A 19,859-nucleotide genomic window follows, 5' to 3' on the forward strand; every position below is an offset into this window, starting at 1 on the left:
GGTCACCTGGGGACAGAGGTGTGAGGACCCCATCAGGCTGCATTTGAAAGGGAGCCGCCTGAGGACCTGCAGGACCAGAGGCAGAGTCCTTCTCCTTCCTCCCACACGCTCTGGCACCGGACAACCCAGGAGCCTGGGTCCGAACACGCCAACCGGGGTGGCCGGGGAGGCTGCTGCCCCACTCTGGGCACGCGGAGACACAGCCCTGCCTGCCCGCCCGGGCCCAGCTCGTGCCCACTCGAGGCACTCTCTGAATGGCTATGCTCTCCCCACAGCCGTCAGCTGGGTCATCTCAAGTCCCACAGGTGAGACAGCTCCCGACCCAGCTGTGCGGCCCTTCTCTCCCACGTAAGTGCCTCCAGATAAGACCTGGGCCAGGGGGCAGAACTGCGGACGGAGGGTTTACGTCCTCTCTTGAAAGGGACAGAAGACAGACTGGGCTGACGGCCATCCCCTCGCTGCTTGTTAGAGTCTCGACAGTCTAAAATCGAGACTCTGGAAGCCGTCATAGCAACCAGGAAACAGAACAGTCACGGGTGACCTGACCAGAGTGAGAACAGACACCAGACACCCGGTGGGCAGAGCAGCAGGGAAGACTCATTAAAGACACGGATCAAGCCCAGTGCACTCTCCCTGCCCCACCGCACCACAAAGCTGAGGACGGGAGGCTTTAGGCTGAGGCGCAGGCGTCCTTGGGAGCCAAGGGACGGAGCCCTGACGAGACAGCTGGGCGGAAAGAGCTCCCACAGAGAGCAAGGCTGGCCTGTCCCAGTCCCTACTCGGGAACAGAGCCTGGGAAGGCAGGACATGAGCCAGCAAAGGCCCTGCGGACGGCTCTGATGTTCCGAAGGCAGCCGCCCCTCCCATCTCATGCACGAGGAGTCCAAAGCAGAGATGGAGTCCCTAATAAGAAAGGGGCCGGAAGGGGCACCTGGGTGGCTCATTCGTTCAGCGTCTGCCTTCAGCTCAGGTCATGGTCCCAGGGTCCTGGGATCGAGCCCCGCATCGGGCTCCCTGCTCCACGGGAAGCCTGCTTCTCCCTCTCCCACTCCCCCTGCTTGTGTTCCCTCTCTCACTGTGTCTCTCTGTCAAATAAATAAAATCTTAAAAAAAAAAAAAAAGAAAGAAAGAAATGGGCTGGGAGGGGAGGGGACTCCCCTGTCGGGAAGCGGAACACCTGACGGGTTGTCAAGGGGATGCTCTCCCATCACCAAGGCCTGTTCCCACTCTGCCTGCAGGACAAGGGGCAGACGAGGCCCGGGGGACGGTGCCCTCCCCGTGAGCTCTCACATCGCCAGGGTGACCACAAGATGAGACACCTTGGCCCAGATGCTGCTGGCCAGCACTGGAGAGCCCCCAGACCCCCACGGATGGGGATGCCCATGGGGTCAGCAGGGGTCTCTCAGGGAAAGGGGGAAGACCTGGCCAGTAGGGGAGAGCAGAGTGGACCCAACTCAGATGAGGACTTCTCGTGGGACAGCCACAAAGGGAGAGGTTCTGGAAAGAGCAGTGCCCAGTTTCTACCTGCCCCCAGGAGTTAGTGGGGACTATGGGGCTACAGGCAGTATGTGCCTGAAGGAAAGACAGAGAGAAGCCAGACGGCAAGGTCCCCTAAAACAGTGGGCCACCATCGGCAAGAATGACTTCTCCCCAGGAAGATGGCTCTGGGGTGTGCAACGCCTCTTGGGTCCCCAGGCTTCCAGCAGTCTCCAGCTGACTGGCACGCCCCCGGCCTGAGGTCAGGGGAAGGGCTGCAGACCAGCTCCGGCCCACAGCGGGTCCAGAGGAAGGCGTGGGCAAAACTGCAGCACCCCAGATGCGTGGGACAAGACGCCACCCCATGGCAGGTGCAGAGAAACAGCCCTGCCCCCACACCCAGCTGGGGGAGGTGCGGACACAGCAAGGACCTGCACGCTGAGCGCAGGGCCGAGACAGCTGGAAAGGGCCCTTCCTGACGGGCAGCCGGGGGACTGCCCTGGGGCCCTGGGTCTGACTCCCGGACCACCTGCTCGGCTACAGGCGAGGGACGGGGAGAGAAGGAGTTCGCCAGCCACCTCTCCCAGGCGCACCACAGCTCGCCCCACGTCCAGCACCCTCCCCAGGGGCGCACACCCGGCCAGACCGTACCTTGTGTTGGCAATCCGCTCTCTCCACTCTTCCGAGAGGAAGTCGCCTCTTTCCAGCTGAAAGAAAAACAGGAGGGAGGCTGACTCAGGAGGCCTCACCCAGCTTCGCGCCCTGCCCGCCCGCCCGCCCGCGGAGAGGAGATGAAATGAACGCTGTCACGGAAGTGGGGACGACACAAGACCGAGGCAGTGGCGGCTCCGGAGGGTCCAGCCCCAGCAGAGGACACACTGCAGAGCCACACTGAGCCAGCCAGGGGCGAGCCCGGGGCGCGTCCACGCGTGGTTCCCAGCCTGCTGGCGGTTCTGGACAGAACGGGGGCCGGCCGGCCACGGCTACAGCAGAGAACAGTGGTCGTGTCCTCGGGAGGCGCCCGGGGCACAGAGCGCCGGCCCGGCACGCGGCAAAGGCCGGGCTTGCTTTCTGTACCACAGAAGTGCAGGTGCAGCGGCTGAGCCCGGCCTCCCGCGCCCGCTCACCTGACAGCCCCATCCGCGCCTTCAACGCCTGCCCTCTGCGCACCCGGTTCTTCGTGACCGAGATGTCCGAGCTGTGGCACTCAGCAAACCAACAAGTCCACCGTTCTTCAAAAACGCTATCACACCAGGCCTCAGTGGAGGCCGAGGAGAAGCGAGCATACATCCCCACAAAACCTGCACACGCGAGGTCTCGGCAGCAGGACTCAGAAGAGCCAACAACGGAGACAATCCAAAATGCCCATCAACGCATCCACCACGGACGGGAGCGTCCCCCTGCCAAGAACAGGAGCCAGGCACCCACACGTGCGGCCCCGGGGACGGACCCCCAGCCCACGACGCTCAGGGAGGGAGCCAGACACGGAAGGCCAGGCGGGGTGTGAGTCCACGTGGGTGACACGTCCGGAACAGGCTCATCCACGGACGGGAAGGGGGCTCGTGGGGGTGGGGGGGTAAGGAGGGGGGTGACTGTCCTCACCTGCACCCCTACAGATGCTGTGAGGTGACAAGAACCCCCACTCTCCTCAGGAAGACGGCAGGAGCCCACTGGGGCACTCGGCCTGCTGTCGCTCAGAAAGGGACAGAAGACCCTGCGCAGAGACGGTCCAGTAAGCACTTCTGACCCAGGGCAGAGGCCGTGTGCCAGGCCAGGAACCGGTGCTACGCCCTCCAGCGCACGCACAGAGACCACCCGGGGTATCATGTGTATGTGACGTGACGACCACGCAGGGCGCGGGTGGTGGGGAGAGGGGGAGGTCCACCTGAACACTCTCAGGCACTGTGGGGGGCTGCCCACATCCCAGCTGTCCTATCTCTGAATCCTCCGACCTGTGGAGCTTTCTGAATCTGCCACACTCCCGAGGACAGCCCTGCCAGGCCTCAGGAGTGACTCGAGTCCACAGTCTTACTGGTGCTGCAAGACAGAGCTCGCACGGGGGCCTGAGACTTCCCTCCCCAGAGGGCGGCTTGCAAGGCTGACCCTCGGCGGCGTCTGGAACCGACTCCGGGCTCCCACCACCCTCGCTGCCGGGGGGCTCGGGTCCCTGAACCATCTGTGCAGACACGAGGTTCGGGCTGAGCGCCTGCTCCCCTCCCGGAGTCTGGGGTCCCGACCCAAGCCGGGCAGAGGGGCCCGCGAGACCGACCCCCGCAGAGAACCGGGCGCTGGGTCTCTGCCGGTCCCCTGGAGACCACACCTCACACACACGGTCCTGTCTCGTTTGGGGGGAGCTAAGCACGTCCTGTGGGACACCCCGGGAGAGGACTCTGGAAGGTCTTGCCTGGTGTCCCCACCCCCGCCCCCCACGCCTCTGCCCTGAGCTCATTTGGCTTCCTCTTCTCTCTGTATAAACCACGGCCGTGGGGTCGACCGTCTGCTGAGCCTGGGGGTCCTCCCGGCACATCCCCGCGCCTGGGCCCGGGCCCGGGCTGGACACGGATGCTATCAGGCACTTCTCCGTGTGGCCCCCCTCTCCTGGCGGCTCCCCCGTCCAGGCCCCGCGGCAGCAGCTCTGCGTGGGCAAGCTGCGACCCTCGGAGCAAAGGCCCTGGCTGTGCTGCTGGGGCTGGAACACCCGAGTTAACAGTGGCCAGAAAGGTGCGTGGCCCTCCTGTGCCCCGCCCAGGGACCCCGTGAGCGGACCCAGCGTCACGGAGACCTCCGAGTACAGAGAAAGCAGAGAAACGGGAAGACGCGGAGAAGGCCCCGGGCACGTACAGGTGCAGAGGGTTTCAGTGCCCACGACCACGCATGCCACGGAGACCACCGGTCCGCGCGCAGACCCAGGTGCAGCGCCCCCCGCAGGCCGCCCCAGCTCGCCACATACGTGGTCCTGGAGGCTGCACCCACCCCTGCACGGAACACACACGCTCTCCAGTCAGGGGAAAAGAGCACAGCATCCGAGAACGAAGAGACCGAGGTTGGCCCCACCCAAGTCAGGTGCGGAAGCGCCACCCACAGGCACACCCTGGCACTCGGCAAACCTGCCCAGGAGCAGCCCCAAGTCCACAGACACAGTCCAGCTCGGCCGAACCCCCAGGCCCTGTCTCTTGGCAGCAGCCGCCTGCCGGTGACCCAACCCAGCCCAAGACCAGAGGGGAGGTGGGCCAGTGCTTCTGAGATGCCTGGGGCCCCGGCTGATGTGGCCCAGCCACCCCAAGGACCACAGAGGCGCCATCCTGACGTGGGCAAAGCTGGAGGGGTGGCAGGTGGGAGGCCCTGCACATGTCCTGGAGAGAGAGGCCCCTGCCCCCGAGTGCAAGAAGTGCCTCAGCGCAGGTCCACAGACGCCATGGCGCCGCCCCCACGTGGTTCCTCCACGAGGCCACAGCCACCCAAGTTAATAGGCTCTTGACGTTCGGGACCCGCTGCATGCCAGGCCCACCCTACGGGGCGCATCGTGAACAGCACGGCTACTGTGTTGTGGGGGCTCTGGGGGCCTGGACGCCAGCCTGGGTGGGGCGCTGGACAGAGCGTCTCCCAGGCGGAGGGGGCACCCTGAGCTGAGACAGCCCGGCCAGCAGAAGCCGAGTGGAAGGAGGGAACGGGGCTCTGACAGGAGGAGGCACGGGGGTGGGTAGGCAGGGCTTGGCGCCCGGGCACCGCTGAGCTGCAGGACAGGGAGGCGGCGGCCACATGGGGTCCTTGGCCTGCACAAGCAGGCTCTGGGGCTTGGAAAAGCACATGGGCTATTTTTAGACTCCTGTTGGCTCTGTTTCCTCTTAGGTTAAGTAACAGGAGCAGGACTCCGTCCGCCAACGAGGACGCCTGGTCAAAGCCACAGAAAGCTGCTGGGAAGGCCTCACGAGATCCAGGACACAAGTTCCCGCCAAACGTGGGTGCTCATCAGTCAGCACACGCTCACCACACCCCGCGGAGCCCTCTGGAAACAGACAACAGAACAGCAGAGGCACGGCCAGCTGCCATCCTGCGGCCCGCTCCTTCCACACACCGCCCGCCAAGGTCGTGCCCAAGCGTCCTTTGAGCCAAATTCTATTCGCAGCCACCTCGCAGGGGCTGAGGCGGGGCCAGTGAGCACTCTGCCCCACACGAGACCCAAGGAATGAGACAGTTTCCACGTGGGGAGCCCCTCCCGCATGCCGACCACTGACCCCGGCTGGAGACAAGAGAAGGAAGGAGGACGGCGGAAGGAGAAGTGGGCGAGCAGCGCCTCCAGCCTCACCCCTGCCCATCGCCCCAGCCGAGAGGAGCTGCCAGAAGCTAAGACCAGGCTACAAACGGAGTCCTGGAAGCCGTGCCTGGAGCACAGGGGCCGTTTCTGAGAAGTGCGGCGACACCACTCCTACACCCCGGGCTGGGGCTTTCTCACCAGAAACAAGAAGTGGTTTAAAACACGAAAACCTGTGTTTTAGGAAGTCCGTTTAGGAACGCAGTCAGCGTAAGAGCCGATGTGGGGACCGTGCGGGAACAAGTTCCTGGGAATGGAAACCCACTGGACTCCCCGCACGCTCAGCCCGACCGGCAGACCCCAGGGGGCCTCAGACGGGGGCCCCGGCAGAGAATTTCAGAAGACACCGCACCAGGAGACAGGGAAGAGAAGCCAGGTCCCACTCTGCCTGTGCACGTCCTGGCTCCAGAAACACAGAACAGAAGCAGAGGGTGCAGCTCCTCTCCCCACGGGGCCGGCATCACTGTACACCCAAAGGAAGGAGGAAGGAGAGGTACAGGCCGGGATCTCTCGTGGACGCGGACGCAAACACTCTCGACAACCCGGTGCGGAGCGGAAATCCAACACCGTGTGAAAACCACCGTGCGCCAGACCGGGCGGGACTCACCCAGGCACGGAAGGCTGGCTGGACACCCGTCAAGAGGCCAAAGAGAGACCCTAGGAGCGTGTCAACACATGCAGGGAAGGCATTTAACAAACTCCAACCCATTCAAGATGAAGATTCCCAAAGTAAGAACGGAGGGGAACTGTGTCCACTTGCTAAGGAACACCACAAAATACCTACGGCTCCCATCATCTCCACGGTGAGCAAGTCAAAGCTTTCCCAGTGGAAAGGAAACAAGAACAAGGCCACGGCGCCCCTTTCACCACTGCTTTTTGGCAGTGGACCATATATACCTACTGTTACGCTGGCTCGTGCAGTAAGACAAGAAAAATAAAACATACACAGCTCGGGAAGGAAGACGTAAAACCACCTCTGTTCACAGGTGACACGATCATCTATGCAGAAAATTTGAAAGAAGTCAGAAAAACAAACAACCTGCAGCCAACAAGCCAATACAGGAACATTCTCAGGTGAAAGTAGTATTGTACGTTGATACGCAACAGACAAAGGTCAACTGCTTTCCTGTAAAACCAGCAACGAACAAGTGGAATTTAAAAGTAAAAATACAGTGTCATTTACACAGGCACCAAGACAGAGAGACAAACAGACTTCAAGACCTACAAGATGTACAAGACGTACATGAGGCAAAGTCGGTGCGGGAGAGGCAGGCCGCGTCGGAGGCAGGAAGCCGCGATACCGTCCAGACGGCCGTCCTTCCTGAGCTGCTGCGCGGAGTCGAAGGCATCCCGACCCCAGCCCACCGTGAGCTCTGAGGTGGACGCCCACAAACTGGCTCTACGCTGACTCCACAGTTTATCTGGGGAGGTGAAAGCCCCAGCAAGGCAGACACAGCGTGGAAGGAGAAGAGCCAGGCCAGAGGACGGGCGGACACTGCCCGAGTGAGGACTCGCTACAGAGCCATGGTAACACAGATGGTGTGGCCTGGTGTGGGAGCAGACAGACAGACAGACAGAGACAGAGGAGCAAGGGCAGAGCCTGCAACCACGGGCTGAAATGGCTGGGCCTCCAAGTGCAAAGGAAAGGACCCAGGTGCTGTCCTTACAGCCTCACGGCCCTACAGGTAAAACACCGCTATAAAACTCCCAGAAGACGCCAGGGAGCAAGTGTGGGTGACCCTGGGTTTGGCAATGACTTTCAGACACTACAGTGCAGGCATGACCCACGGAAGGAGAGGCCGTCAGGCTGTCCTAAGGAAAGGAAAACCTCCTCTTTCCCCTTCTCCCCACACCCCAACTGACCCCCAGCCCGTGATCGCATGACTTATTCTAGGTCCCTAACGCAACAAGGAATGCTGGTTCCAGCTCAACAGTCAACGCCCCATGGTATGGCTTGCTCTGGGCTGGTGACAATGGAGAGGGCGAGACGTGAACACTTGTAAGAAGTCTCCAGGAGGGAGGAGCAATACGGCGGGCCGTGGAACCAAGTGGAACCTTGGTGATTTGGGCCTCGAGCTCTGGGTATGTGTAGGTAATGGCCTGCGATGGGAAGAGAAGGAGGAGGTCAAGATCTGGTTTGGACACACTCTGTCTGCGGTGTCCCCACAGCGGCCGAGTGGGTGTGGGCTGCATGGCCACAGTGTGTCCAGAGCAACAGATAGAGTAAGGGATGAGTCTTGGGCCCAGACACGTTTCGATGCGTGAGACGCAGATGCTCCGGACAGGAGTGGAGGCCAGGGGTCTAGAACCCCGGCCGGCCAAGGAGCGTGGGCACCGCAAGGCTGGGCCGAGCAATGGAGGCCGAGGCGCAGCGGCAGCCAGGAGAGCTGGGGGCACGTGCCGCCCCAAACCTGAGCCTTGCCAGGAGGAGGGACTCGGCGTCTGGGTCACACGCAGCCAGGAAGGTAAGGAGAAGATGCCACTGGGCTGGCCAGCGGACAAGGGAAGAGGCCTTGCCAACCACACCCCGCGGCCCAGCCCCGCGCCGCTGCCACGACACTGAAGGAGGGCTCCCTGAGGCCCGCCAGCTGCCTGCAGACACGCCGCACGTGACTGCGTTCAAGCGTCTGAGGGCTGGGGCAGAGGGGCACCGCCACGTCCCACCTCTGTTCTCAAGAGGACACGGGGCAGGGGCAGCCCCCGAGGAGGCCCAGAGAGGGCAGAAGAGGCGGGAGAGGGAGGAGGGTACTGCTGTGCTGAGCGGGCCTCCCCCCGCACAGCGCCGCACGCCCAGCTCGGCCATGCGCACTGCGCTCCACACCGGGCGAGGGCAGGCAGGGAGGGCGTCCCAGGAGGGAAGAGGAACGGCGGGTCAGGGGAGGAGGAGACACAGAAATGGGAGCTGGATCGTTAGCCGCAGGGGCATGGAGCGATGGCACTCACTGTGTATTCTGCATGCTTTTTTCCATACCATTTCATCCACTTCCTGAACTCTCGGTCCATGGTCTGCAAGGGAATGATCCGACAGCCCGTCAGCGGCTCCCTGCGGCCCCTTCCCCCACCCACCCCCACCCCGGGACAAGCTGGGACTGCCCATCCACCAGCCCTCAGCACAACCCCTTTGATTCCGGGGGTTGCAGGGGAGGACAGACGGCAGGACCTGCAGAGTCCACCAGATGCGCAGGCCACACGCTCTACGGGCATTTCTGGAGACGCACCTACTCCCCAAACCCCACTGACCCCATCAGGCAGACACAGGCACAGCAGTGGTGCCCCTGGGGCGTCTGGGGGAGACAGGCCCAGCCTGGGGGAGACCAGGCCGTAGTCCCTGCGGGCAGCACACACAGCGGGGCCCAGATGCGCAAGCAGAGACCAAGCAGCCCCTCCGAACGCCCACCTTGATCTGTCCTCCCCTCCTTACACCCCGTGGGTCACGGCAAACAAAGGTTTGAAAGAAAAGAGACGCAAACACACACACCTGTGTCCCACCCCAGAGTCACTCACCTCCGCGTACTTGGCTGGGATGTCAGCTTTCTCTACGCCATAGTGATGTTTGCAGTTGGTGGCCGCGGCGACCTGCAGCACGACCTGGCCCACTCCTTCAGAGAGACAGAGGTACCGTCAGATGCAGCCCCGGGGACAGAGGCGGCACCGACCCAGAGTCGAGGCCCAGGACAGGCAGGTGCCGGCCATGGGGGTCAACAGGCAGAGGCCTCCGGCTCCCCAAGAAGGTGCGAGCACTCTCCAAGGGCCCTAGGATATGCCAGTGACCCAGGCCGTGAGCTGAGCCCCCACTAGGGGGACGGCCATCTGGCCTATGCGGCCTCATACTGACAACACTCCAGGGCACTCCAGGGCTCTCGCAAGGGGGGAACCTGCTCTCTGTCTACCTCTGCAAGGCTCCCGTGTTTCCGCCACAGCACGGCATGGCCGGCCAAATCCGAAATCCCTGAGAACACCCGTCAACACGGCATCGACGGGGCTTTGATGCATACCAGGAGCGGGGTCTCCAAACCACTGTCGTGTGCTGGCCTCCCCGTGCAGCCCGACAAGCAGGCCGAACGCACCAACACGCCCAGCTGTGCAGGCCACTAGGGGCAGCAGGCGGCGCCCTGGCGCTCAGGCCTCGTGTGCTCTCCCCTCCCACGCGGGTCGGTCGTGCCTCTCAGATTCTGTGCCGGGAGCCCTCTGAGTTTGCACTTTGAATGGAATGTATTCAAATAATAAAAATAAGCACACCAGGGTGCCCGGCTGGCTTGGTGGGTGGAGCGTGTGACTCTCAATCTCAGTGTCGTGACTTCAAGCCCCATATTGGGGGTAGAAATTACTTAAAATAAATTTTTTTTTTTTTTATTTATTTGCGAGAGAGAGAATGAGAGACAGAGAGCACGAGAGGGGGGAGGGTCAGAGGGAGAAGCAGACCCTCCGCCGAGCAGGGAGCCCGATGCGGGACTCGATCCCGGGACTCCAGGATCATGACCTGAGCCGAAGGCAGTCGCTTAACCGACTGAGCCACCCAGGCGCCCTAAAATAAAAAATCTTAAAGAAAGAAAAAAGAAAAGAAGCCCACTACTTAGAAACACAGGGTAAATGGCAAGGCCCACGGCAAGAGGACACAAGGGTCGTGGCCAAGGGACGGGGGGAGGGAGGTTAAGAGCTGGGCATGAGGAGTCAGGCAGGTGCTTTCCAAAACTCCTAAACCTTCCAGGACACACAGATAAATTCTGTGGCCTTTTAAATAACTGACTTTCGAAGCATTTTTTTTTTTTTTGAGAGAGCGCGCGCACATGCACACGCATGAATAGGGGGAGGGGCAGAGGGGGGAGAGAGAGAGAATCTCAAGCAGACTCCCCACTGAGTGCGAAGCCCGACACGGGGCTCGATCTCACGACCCTGAGATCATGACCTGAGCCAAAACCAAGAGTTGGATTCTCAACTGACTAAGCCACCCAGGCGCCCCTAAAGTATACACATTCTTCTTAAAATACCAATTCTGTGCTTAAAAAAGCTCAAATTCACGATGACATCAAAAAAGTTGTCCTCGCCCGGTGTTCGGGGCCCTTTTCCAAGCACCGAGGCCATGCCGGTTTGAGACAGGACGTTGAGTCTGCAGCACAAGGCTGTCAAAACGAGGTCACATCCAGGTGGCAGAGCCGCCCCAGAGGAGGGCTGTGCGCGGGGTTCCTACGGCAGGCTGGCAGCCACATCATCAGCCCTGTCACCTCAACACATCCCGTCTGGAATCAGCCAATCCGAGGCGTTTGTTTATTCCGTACAGTCTGTAGTTCATCACATGGACACCTGCTAGGCCGCACTGAGGACAGGCCCTGCCCTCAGGAGCCTCCACTCTGGTGCCAGAGGACCAGCCATACATAAAGGAGGGGGGCGGCTAGTGAGAGCCGGGGGGTGTGGGGAAGGGGCGAAGACACCCAGCAACGTGGGGGGCTGGTCTGCAGTGGTCACTGGGGTCCCCTCTGAGCCAAGAACAGGTCCCGCAAGGCAAGCAGGGGTGAGAGACAGGGAAGGGCCCTTGGGAGCACGACGACCCGGCCTCTCCTCTGTGCAGAGCACCAGCTTGCTGCAGAGAGGGGCGGCCCCCACCGCAAGGGGCTGCAGGCGGCCTGGGGTGCTGACCGAGCCGCCTCCTCCATCTCTGGGGGCCAGCACGGCCTGCCCACACTCACCACTGCCCAGGTCCACAAACAGGTCATCCTCGGTCATCTTGATCTCGTCGATCATCTGTGCGACCAAGTCAAAGGAGGTCTCCCCGTACACCTCGGGGGAGAAGGGCTCGTAGTTGTTGAGCTTCTCGGGGTCTGTCACCGAGTGGTTGTAGACCTGCTGCAGGATGTGCCGCAGGAGCCCGTTGGACGGCCGAGTGTTCAGTTTCATGGGCTGCGTGGTCCCCTTCCACTAGGACGGCAGAGAAAGCACCGCACACGTCACACGGGCGGTGGTGCGCCCCGGCGCCTGCCCACGCCAGACAACGGCGTGCGTGCTCGCGGGCAGCCGGCCACGCCGCCTCCCTAGGCAGCAGAGGCCACCCTGCAATCCTGGCCTCAAGCACACTCCCCACTGAGTGGGGAGCTGCGCCTTCACCCGAAAGCCTGTCTGGGAAAAGAAACGGGCCAAGAGCCACGGAGAGAGCCAGCGCCTCGTGGGTCCTTGTCAGGGGCCTCAGGGGCCAGAACCAGGCCGGCGCCCGTCCAGCTCATGCTGACCCGAGGAGGGAGTCCTCAGGCTCCCAGCCCTGGGGCGCCACTGAGGCCTGGTGCCCTAACCCCTCACGGTCCACCCCCTTCTGACTCATGCCAGCTGCCCTTCAGCCTCCTGCGGCCCTGGCAGCTCCCAAGGGCCTTCCAGCCTGGATCCAGGCCACTGCCGTGCAGGGCACTGGACGCCGCGTGGCCTGGCCACCACGAGCGGCCCAGGTCAGCCCCAAGCCTCAGGCCCCACCTCCTGCCCAGGACAAAACCGAGGGGAGGGCTCTGGGCCGAGGCAGTGGGTCGGGGGGGGCCCACACAGCTGACACCCAGAAGAACTTCTCTGAACCCCGGTCCCTCACACAGGAGGCCAGAACATACTCATCTGACTCAGCATCCCCCTCCCCTCCCGTCAGGAACAGTGACGGGGATGACTGCCCAGAGAGCCCAGGCCAGCCCGTGCTAGGCCCTCGGGGCTGCGTGGCCCGACACCCCGCCATAGCCTCCCCTGACAGCAAGGCTCCTGCCGGAGAACCCCCACCCCCGGCAGGAGCCCACCCTGCCTAGACAGTGAAACTCCCTTAGAACAGGAGTGACCCGCTCTCTGGAACTGCTTTTGCAGCCTGGCCCGGCCCGGCTGTCGTCTGTTCTTCACCAGGCGAAGGCTCCCCAGACCCCAGCATGGTGGCAGAGGGAGGTGAGGACAGAGCCCCAGGCCTCTCCATAATCAGAACAGCCCAAAGGGATGGCAGGAAAACACTCACAACACAGCTGGCTGAGGGACAGGAGAAGCCCCGGGCAGGCTCCTGACCGCACCTGCCTGCCTCAGCCCGTGGGGACGGGGCACCGACGTGAAGGTCCATATGCACTGGAGACCCCGGGGATGAGCACTCAGCATGCCGGGGACAGGGGCTGAGGACACACCCCACCCCCAGCCCGGTCCCAACAGCAGCTCCCGAGACACCTCCCACTGGGGGTCAGCAGTGGCCGGCCCCACGCCGCACATGTGAACCCCCGCACTCCAGGGTGGTCTGAGGGGGTCTGCGAGGCATGTCATTAAAACTACCCAGGAAACGTGACGGCAACTGGGGGAGCACCCCCGCACGGGTCCCCAACAAGCAGACGCACGTGAGGGGAGGGCAGAGGCCACCTACCAGCTGGTGGATGCTGTCGATGGCGCGGTTGTACTTGTCACAGAGCCTCTGCATGCTTTCGAAGCTGAAAAGGCAAGGGAAGGCGCTGGTCACTGCGGAGCTCAGAACAAGCCACAGGGGCCTGGCAGGCCTTTCGGGAGGGACGGCTCCTGGACATGCAGAGCCAGCTCTCCCCTGGTGAGAAGGCAGAGGTCACAGGGCACCGAGGAGAACCACGGGTGGGCAACAAGGCTGAGCCCAGTGTCTGGGGCTGAGGCGGTCTTCGGCTACGTGGCCAAATCGTGTACCTCAGGGCAGCCTGCGGAGGTCACGGCTCACGGGTCAAACCCAAGGTGAATGGTGTGCCCAGCAAGTGTTAGGTGAGAGAAAGGGCTCCGCACAGCCTTCATAAAGCACTGCGGCTGGGACCTGGCCGGCCCGGACTCCCCACCCAGGAGATGGACAGAAATCCCACCTGCTCCCCAAGCCGGACCCACTGCCCCAGGGCAGTGTGCACGGGCCCTACCTCCTTCCCCGGGCCGGAAAGAGCCTCCATCTCGGCCCCAGCTTGATGGGCATGGGGTCCACCCAGCGGCAGAAAGGGCCCGCTGATTCTCCTGGCAGAAGAGGACACCGCCCAACACCTGCCCTACAGACTCCAACTCTTCCACAGACGCAAGCAGTACACGTCAGATGCCGAATGAGCGCCTGCCTGGGAGTTGTTCACGAGACAGGACTCTCCCAGACCCCACCACGCTTACTCCAGGTATGACTTTCAACGAAATCCAACCTAGGAGGTCCCCCCAGGACTGACTCTGCCTCCAGGGGACACTGCGCATTGTCTGGGAACATCTGGGGACATTCTGGGGTCGAAGGGGTGGCATCAGAGGGTTGGGGCCAGGGGTGCTGCTCAGCCTGTGACGGTGCCCGGGACGCCCCGCAGAGGACGACCTGCCTGCTACGAGCAGTGCCGGGGGGACGTGCTCCGATGTCCACGCTGTAACGGAGGGCGCCACGTCCGCTGGGGGCCCCTGTCTACCTACGTGCACACACCGCAGCAGGGAGGCTTCCTCCCCGAGCCAGACGCCAGGAGCCTGGGAGAGGTCCCTCCACACGGGACACGGGAAGCAATGACCATGCTGTGGCACCCCAAGCCGCCCGCCCCACTGGCCCCTGCATCTTCACTGACAGCCTGCCCCTCATCCTCGGCCCCAGATTTACCCCAACAGCTCACACGCACCCTTCCTTCACAACAGAAATCAAAGGATTCAACTAAGCTGGCTCCCCGACAGCAAGTCCGAGGTCCCCGCAGGACAGCCGCGGTGGAAAAGCGAGAGAAGTGGAGAGCGGGCGGGAAGAGCAGTCACCACCAAAGCGTGATGGGTCCTCACAAAGGACAGTGACGGAGCCGCCCCGGGCCAACGTGGTGACCTCAGGAACCCAAGAGCAACAATGGGCTGTGCTACTCTTCCGGAGCAGCTGCGCTCGCCTCCACCCCCGCCCCCGCCCCTGCTCAGCACGGGGCCAGGCAAGGTCACAAGAACCAGGACCTGGCAGCCCGCGGCCCCGGCAATGCCCAGCGTCTGAGTGACACTCCTTCGCCCTCCTAATTTGCCAAATCAAAGATCCGAGACCTCGGGCTCCTAGTTTCTCGTGCGGCCCTCAGGCGAAAACGAAGGCACCACTTTGTCATTTTATTTCCTCGTGCTTCCCCTCCGCCTGGACAGCTGTGAGCCACCAGGCCTCAGCCCACCCCGGAGGAGGCCTGTCCCTGGACGATGCACAAACGCTGTGGGCTGGCCCTGCCGCCACCTTGCTTAAGAGAGAAATGAGGATCCCCCACCACGAACCTGACCCCGCGGCCGCACCGATCCCTCAGGTGGATACTCCAGACTGGCCCCCCGCTGCCCACTCCCAGTCTTTTCTAAGCCAACGGAGTTTGGAGGGGAAGAACCTCAAACACCCCCCTGCAAACATCTTTAGCAATACTATCCCGAAAAATGCTGGCTGCTCTTGGCCAGGCACAGAGCAATCAACCCATTGTTTCACTGGCCAAACGACTAAGGTCCGAGGGTCAGCACCCGTATGCACCCTCACCCTGGGAGGAAGAGAGGTGTACCCACTCCTCGGTGTGTGCCCACGCTGCCAGAGGCATGTGCACCACCCGAGGCCATGGGCCACCCTACAGCCCAGGGGCCTGGATGCTCCGCATGAGGAGTGAGCACAGTTCTCTTCTTTCTCAATGCTGAGCCAATGATTAAATGGGGAACAAGGCAGGAGGCCAGGGGAATGGGATCAGGGCTGACGAGCAGACCAAGAGGCCCTTCAAACACAAGAGTGAGACCAGGTCAACAACACCTGGGTGCCGGGTCCTGTTAGGGGCCCCTAGACTGTGCACCTTATGGAGAGCGAGCTAGCAAAGCCCACAGAGGACACGATCCTTCCGCGAAGACTGCAGCGCCCCTGCTAAGCCTGCCAAGAGCTAAAACGGCAGGAGCCTGGAATGTCAGCCTTCCTTCTCAAAGAGAAACAAAAAAACTCCAGGCAGGCATTCCAGAGATGGCCTCACCCTTCTCCACCCACAGGACTCTCCTCTGAGATCCAGGACGTGCCTGCAGGAAACTGCGAGAAGCGGCCAAAGGGCTGGACGCACAGTGACGGACCAGACCCACGGAGACCCAGGCGGGGCTGGCCGGAGCCCGAGCCCCGGGAGGCCCGTGCAGAGGTGCTGGCCCCAGGCAGGAGCAGTGGCTGCTGACGGCCGCCCGCAGGGAACACAGCCCCTCGGCAGCTAGCTGGGGCCGACTTCACACATACCAGGCGCCGTTTCCGCAGTGTGGCATTTCCAATTCCGTCCTCACTCTGACAGCCTCTGCCAATATTTGATAAACATTTCCTACCAAAATAACTTCATGGAGGCGACAGCCAACTCTCAAAGGAAATTGCAGACCAGCTTGTGCCGTCGAAGAAGAGCTGACGGGAGGCCGCGTCCCCAGCAAGCGTGGACAGAGCTCTGCTCACCTTTTGGTGTCGTAGTCGATCAGAACGTAATTCTCCATAGCAAGCTTGAGGTCTGGGATCTCTTCACAGACCCATCTGAAACACAAAAGCAGAACCTACAGTGAAAACCATTCTCCATGCTCTAGTTTTTACTCTCGGCTGTCTCAAACACTGTTAACTCCCAAACATTAAAAAAAATCCTCACTATTCAACTCAAATGCGCAAGAGAAAAGGGCGGCATTAATTCAGAACAAACCACGTGAGGCTGTGGCTGACGCTGGGACTCACATGGCGTGCGGAGCCCCCGCCAGGGTCAGCTCCTGGGTGTCGGTGGGCCCACATGGGACGGAGCCGAGGAAACCAACCCACTCCAGGCAGAGAGCTCGGCACGCACCGTGTGCCCGGGGGTTGGCAGCGAGTGCCGCACCACGAGCTACCCGAGCCCAAGACAAGAAGCTGCTTAAACAAACACGCTGAAGAAACAGAGGGATGGAGGGGAGCCGACAGAGTAAAGGGGCAGAAAAACACACCAGCCAAGCCCAAGGTGTAACCCTCGTTGGATCCTGAGGCAACCCTGACAAAGGGCCAGGGGAGAGGAGTCGACACCACAGATCTTCCAGAGAAAACCCGGGCCATTATGGAAAACGTCCCGCCAAGAGATCTGACACCTTAGATGAAATGAACTAATTCCTGGAAAAACACAAGCAGGCGAAACCGACACTAGAAGAAAGGAAACATCTCAGCAGCCTCCACCCTACGAAAGACCTCGATTCCCCGATCAAGCACCTTCCCACAAACAGACCTCCAGGTCTAGCTAGCCTCGCTGGGGAATCCAGACATTTAAGGAGGAATGACACTAACCGTTTTCAGTTTTAGGAGGCCAGTGTTACCCTGATGCCAAAACCAGAGGGAGATAAAGCCTTGGAAAGACAAAGTCGGTATCAAACAGGAAATCTATCCACCAATATCCCCCATGAATACAAACACAAAAATCCTCTAAAAATACTAGTAAACTAAAGTCAGCAATACATGTTAATCAGGTGGAGTTTATCGCAGGAATGAATCACTGTCCTTCACCTCATTAACAGAATAAAGGATAGAAAGTAGTAGGATCATCTCAACAGATACAGAAAACACCCAAGCCAAACCCAAGCCCCACACAGGATAAAAACCTCCGAGGAAGCAAGAGGTGGAAAGGGGTGTGAGGGGAGTGCTGCCCACGCGCCCACTGTCTCTGCTCTGCCTGCCGGCTCCCTGCGGACTCCTGGCCAGCTCTGCTCTGTGGGGACAGGAGGTCTCCTGGAAGAGGGAGGGCCGTCTGTCCCTGTGTCCCTGTGTCCTCAAGCCAGACTCCCTCGCCGGAGCAGGAAGCAGCTGCTGAGTCCAGTTAGCAGTTTCCTTCATCGTGCCCCGCCAGCCCCAACACACACACACACACACACACACACACAGGCCCTCCAGCCCCAGACTCTGCGGCCCCTCCCCACGACACCCCTCCCCAGTCTCAGTCACCAGGGCCAGCTGGGCAGTGCCCACCTCCAAGCACCAACCTGCCCAGGGGTCCCCACCTTCCCTCCTCACAAGCACTTCTGTACGGTAAACTCTGCTCAGCAGCACAGAGGGCGTAGGTCAGGAGACCCCACGGACAGGAAAGTACCGGTCCCGCAGACACCGCCAGACCACTGGCACAAGACTGAGCCCTCCCAGAAGGGTGGGGACAGGTGAGGATGCCGGCCCCCACACTTCCCTTCAATGCTCTACGACAGGCCCTGGCCAGCACCACGTGGCAAGAAAAATAAGTGAACAGCGTAAAGACTGGAAATGAAGAAGCAAAACGTCTTCATTCACAGACACACAATTTAATACACAAATTAATACGCTACCCTGAAGAATTTGCATAGAAGCTTCTAGAACTTATGTGAATTGAGCAAGGTCACAAGACATGAGGTCAATGAGCAAAAATGAGCTATGTTTGCATATACCAGCAACAAAGAATTTTTAAATGAATTTCTTAAATACCATTTAAAATACCAGTAAAACATAAATACCTAGGGATAATTTTTTTTTAAGATTTACTTACTTGAGAGAGAGAGCACTTGTGCGTGGGGGCGGGGCAGAGGGAGAGGGAGCGAGAGAATCTTAAACAGGCTCCATGGCTGGCGTGGAGCCCAACCCAGGGCACAACCTCACGACCCTGAATCAAAATCAAGAGTCAGACGCTTAACTGACTGAGCCACCCAGGCGCCCTTTAGTGATAATTTTAATGAAAGATTTGCAAGACCTCTATATTGAAAACTGTAAAACACTGCTGAGAAAAATCAAAGACAAAAGAAAGCAAGGGAAACTATGTTCACAGAACAGAAGACTCAACGTTGTTAAAATGGCCCTTCTCCCTGGACTGAACTGCTAACTGGAAGTAATTCCTAGAACAAGCCCAGTAGGCTTTCTGAGAAACAGACAAGCTGATTCTAAAGCTGACATACAAAGACTGAGAACCTAGCCTAAATAATCTTTAAAAAGAACACTGTTAAAAGATTTAACCGCCGGGGTGCCTGGGTGGCTCAGTCCTTAAGCATCTGCCTTTGGCTCAGGTCACGATCCCGGGGTCCTGGGATCGAGCCCCGCATCGGGCTCCCTGCTCCACGGGAAGCCTGCTTCTCCCTCTCCCACTCCCCCTGCCTGTGTTCCCTTTCTCTCTCTGTCTCTCTCTATCAAATAAATAAATAAAATCTTTAAAAAAAAAAAAAAAAAAGATTTAACCGCCTTACTTTGAGACCCACTGTAAGTCTACAGTAGCCGGGAGAACGTGGTGCTGGCAGAGGGACGAAGAGATAGATCAATGACCCAGCACACAGAAGAGACTCAGGCTAACATTTAAATGGCTTTTGGATAAAAGCACCAAGACAACCTGATGGGGAAACAAAGTCTCTTTAATTATTCTTGATCCCCACAAACATAAACCCCCAGCCGGCATACGCAAACATCCATTCACAACTCATCTTCAACCTGAACACAAAAGCTGAAACCACAAAGCTTCTTGAAGAAAACAAAAGAGAATACCTTTGTGACTCGGGCAGGCAAAGACTTCCTGGACATGACCCAGAGGAGTAACCACCAAAAATGAAGGGATACACTGAAGACTTGCACTAGTGCAAGTGCCATTAAACCACAATCAGGGGCACGTAATACAGTATCTCATGGGGCACTCGCAGCCAGAGTAGGTCAAGAATCCTCACAACTGGGGCGCCTGGGTGGCTCAGCCGTTAAGCGCCTGCCTTCGGCTCGGGTCGTGATCCCAGGGTCCTGGGATCGAGCCCCGCATCGGGCTCCCTGCTCGGCGGGGAGCCTGCTTCTCCCTTTCCCTCTGCCTGCTTGTGCTCCTTCTCTATCTGTCAAATAAATAAATAAAATCTTTAAAGTCTTTGTCTAGTAAACCCAGCATCTAGACCTCCTCAGGTACAGTTTTGTTGACTGCTTTTTTTCCCTGTATATAGACCATACTTTCCTCTTTGTGTATCTCATAATTTTTTCTGAAAACTGAGCATTTAAAATAATGCGGCAGGGGCATTTCTACAGCAAGTCTACATCATTTCTACAGCAAGTCTACATCATTTCTACAGCAAGTCTGCCTTCGGCTCAGGTCATGGTCCCAGCGTCCTGGGATCGAGCCCCGCATCGGGCTCCCTGCTCCGCGGGAAGCCTGCCTCTCCCTCTCCCACTCCCCCTGCTTGTGTT

At 60.0% G+C, this 19,859-nt stretch overlaps 1 protein-coding gene across 3 annotated transcripts in view; it reads right to left on the reverse strand.

The window, feature by feature from the left end:
* The window catches only part of DOT1L (DOT1 like histone lysine methyltransferase), a 50,157-nt gene that overhangs the window by 25,287 nt on the left and 5,011 nt on the right, over window positions 1-19,859 (reverse strand). The window contains exons 2-7 of one of the 3 annotated variants that reach the window (XM_034997719.1): window positions 16,146-16,220; window positions 13,146-13,209; window positions 11,473-11,701; window positions 9,293-9,387; window positions 8,732-8,794; window positions 2,128-2,183 (exon numbers count right to left, since the gene is read on the reverse strand). In XM_034997719.1, coding sequence (XP_034853610.1) covers window positions 2,128-2,183; window positions 8,732-8,794; window positions 9,293-9,387; window positions 11,473-11,701; window positions 13,146-13,209; window positions 16,146-16,183 — 545 coding nt within the window. In that variant the 5' untranslated portion in view covers window positions 16,184-16,220. Of the gene's footprint in view, window positions 1-2,127; window positions 2,184-8,731; window positions 8,795-9,292; window positions 9,388-11,472; window positions 11,702-13,145; window positions 13,210-16,145; window positions 16,221-19,859 lie in introns of those variants that run through there. The other 2 variants (XM_034997724.1, XM_034997723.1) reach the window with 2 other exon arrangements.

Source organism: Mirounga leonina, unplaced genomic scaffold (assembly GCF_011800145.1).
Source record: "Mirounga leonina isolate KUSES-001 unplaced genomic scaffold, KU_Mleo_1.0 Mir_94, whole genome shotgun sequence".
NCBI lineage: Eukaryota > Metazoa > Chordata > Mammalia > Carnivora > Phocidae > Mirounga > Mirounga leonina.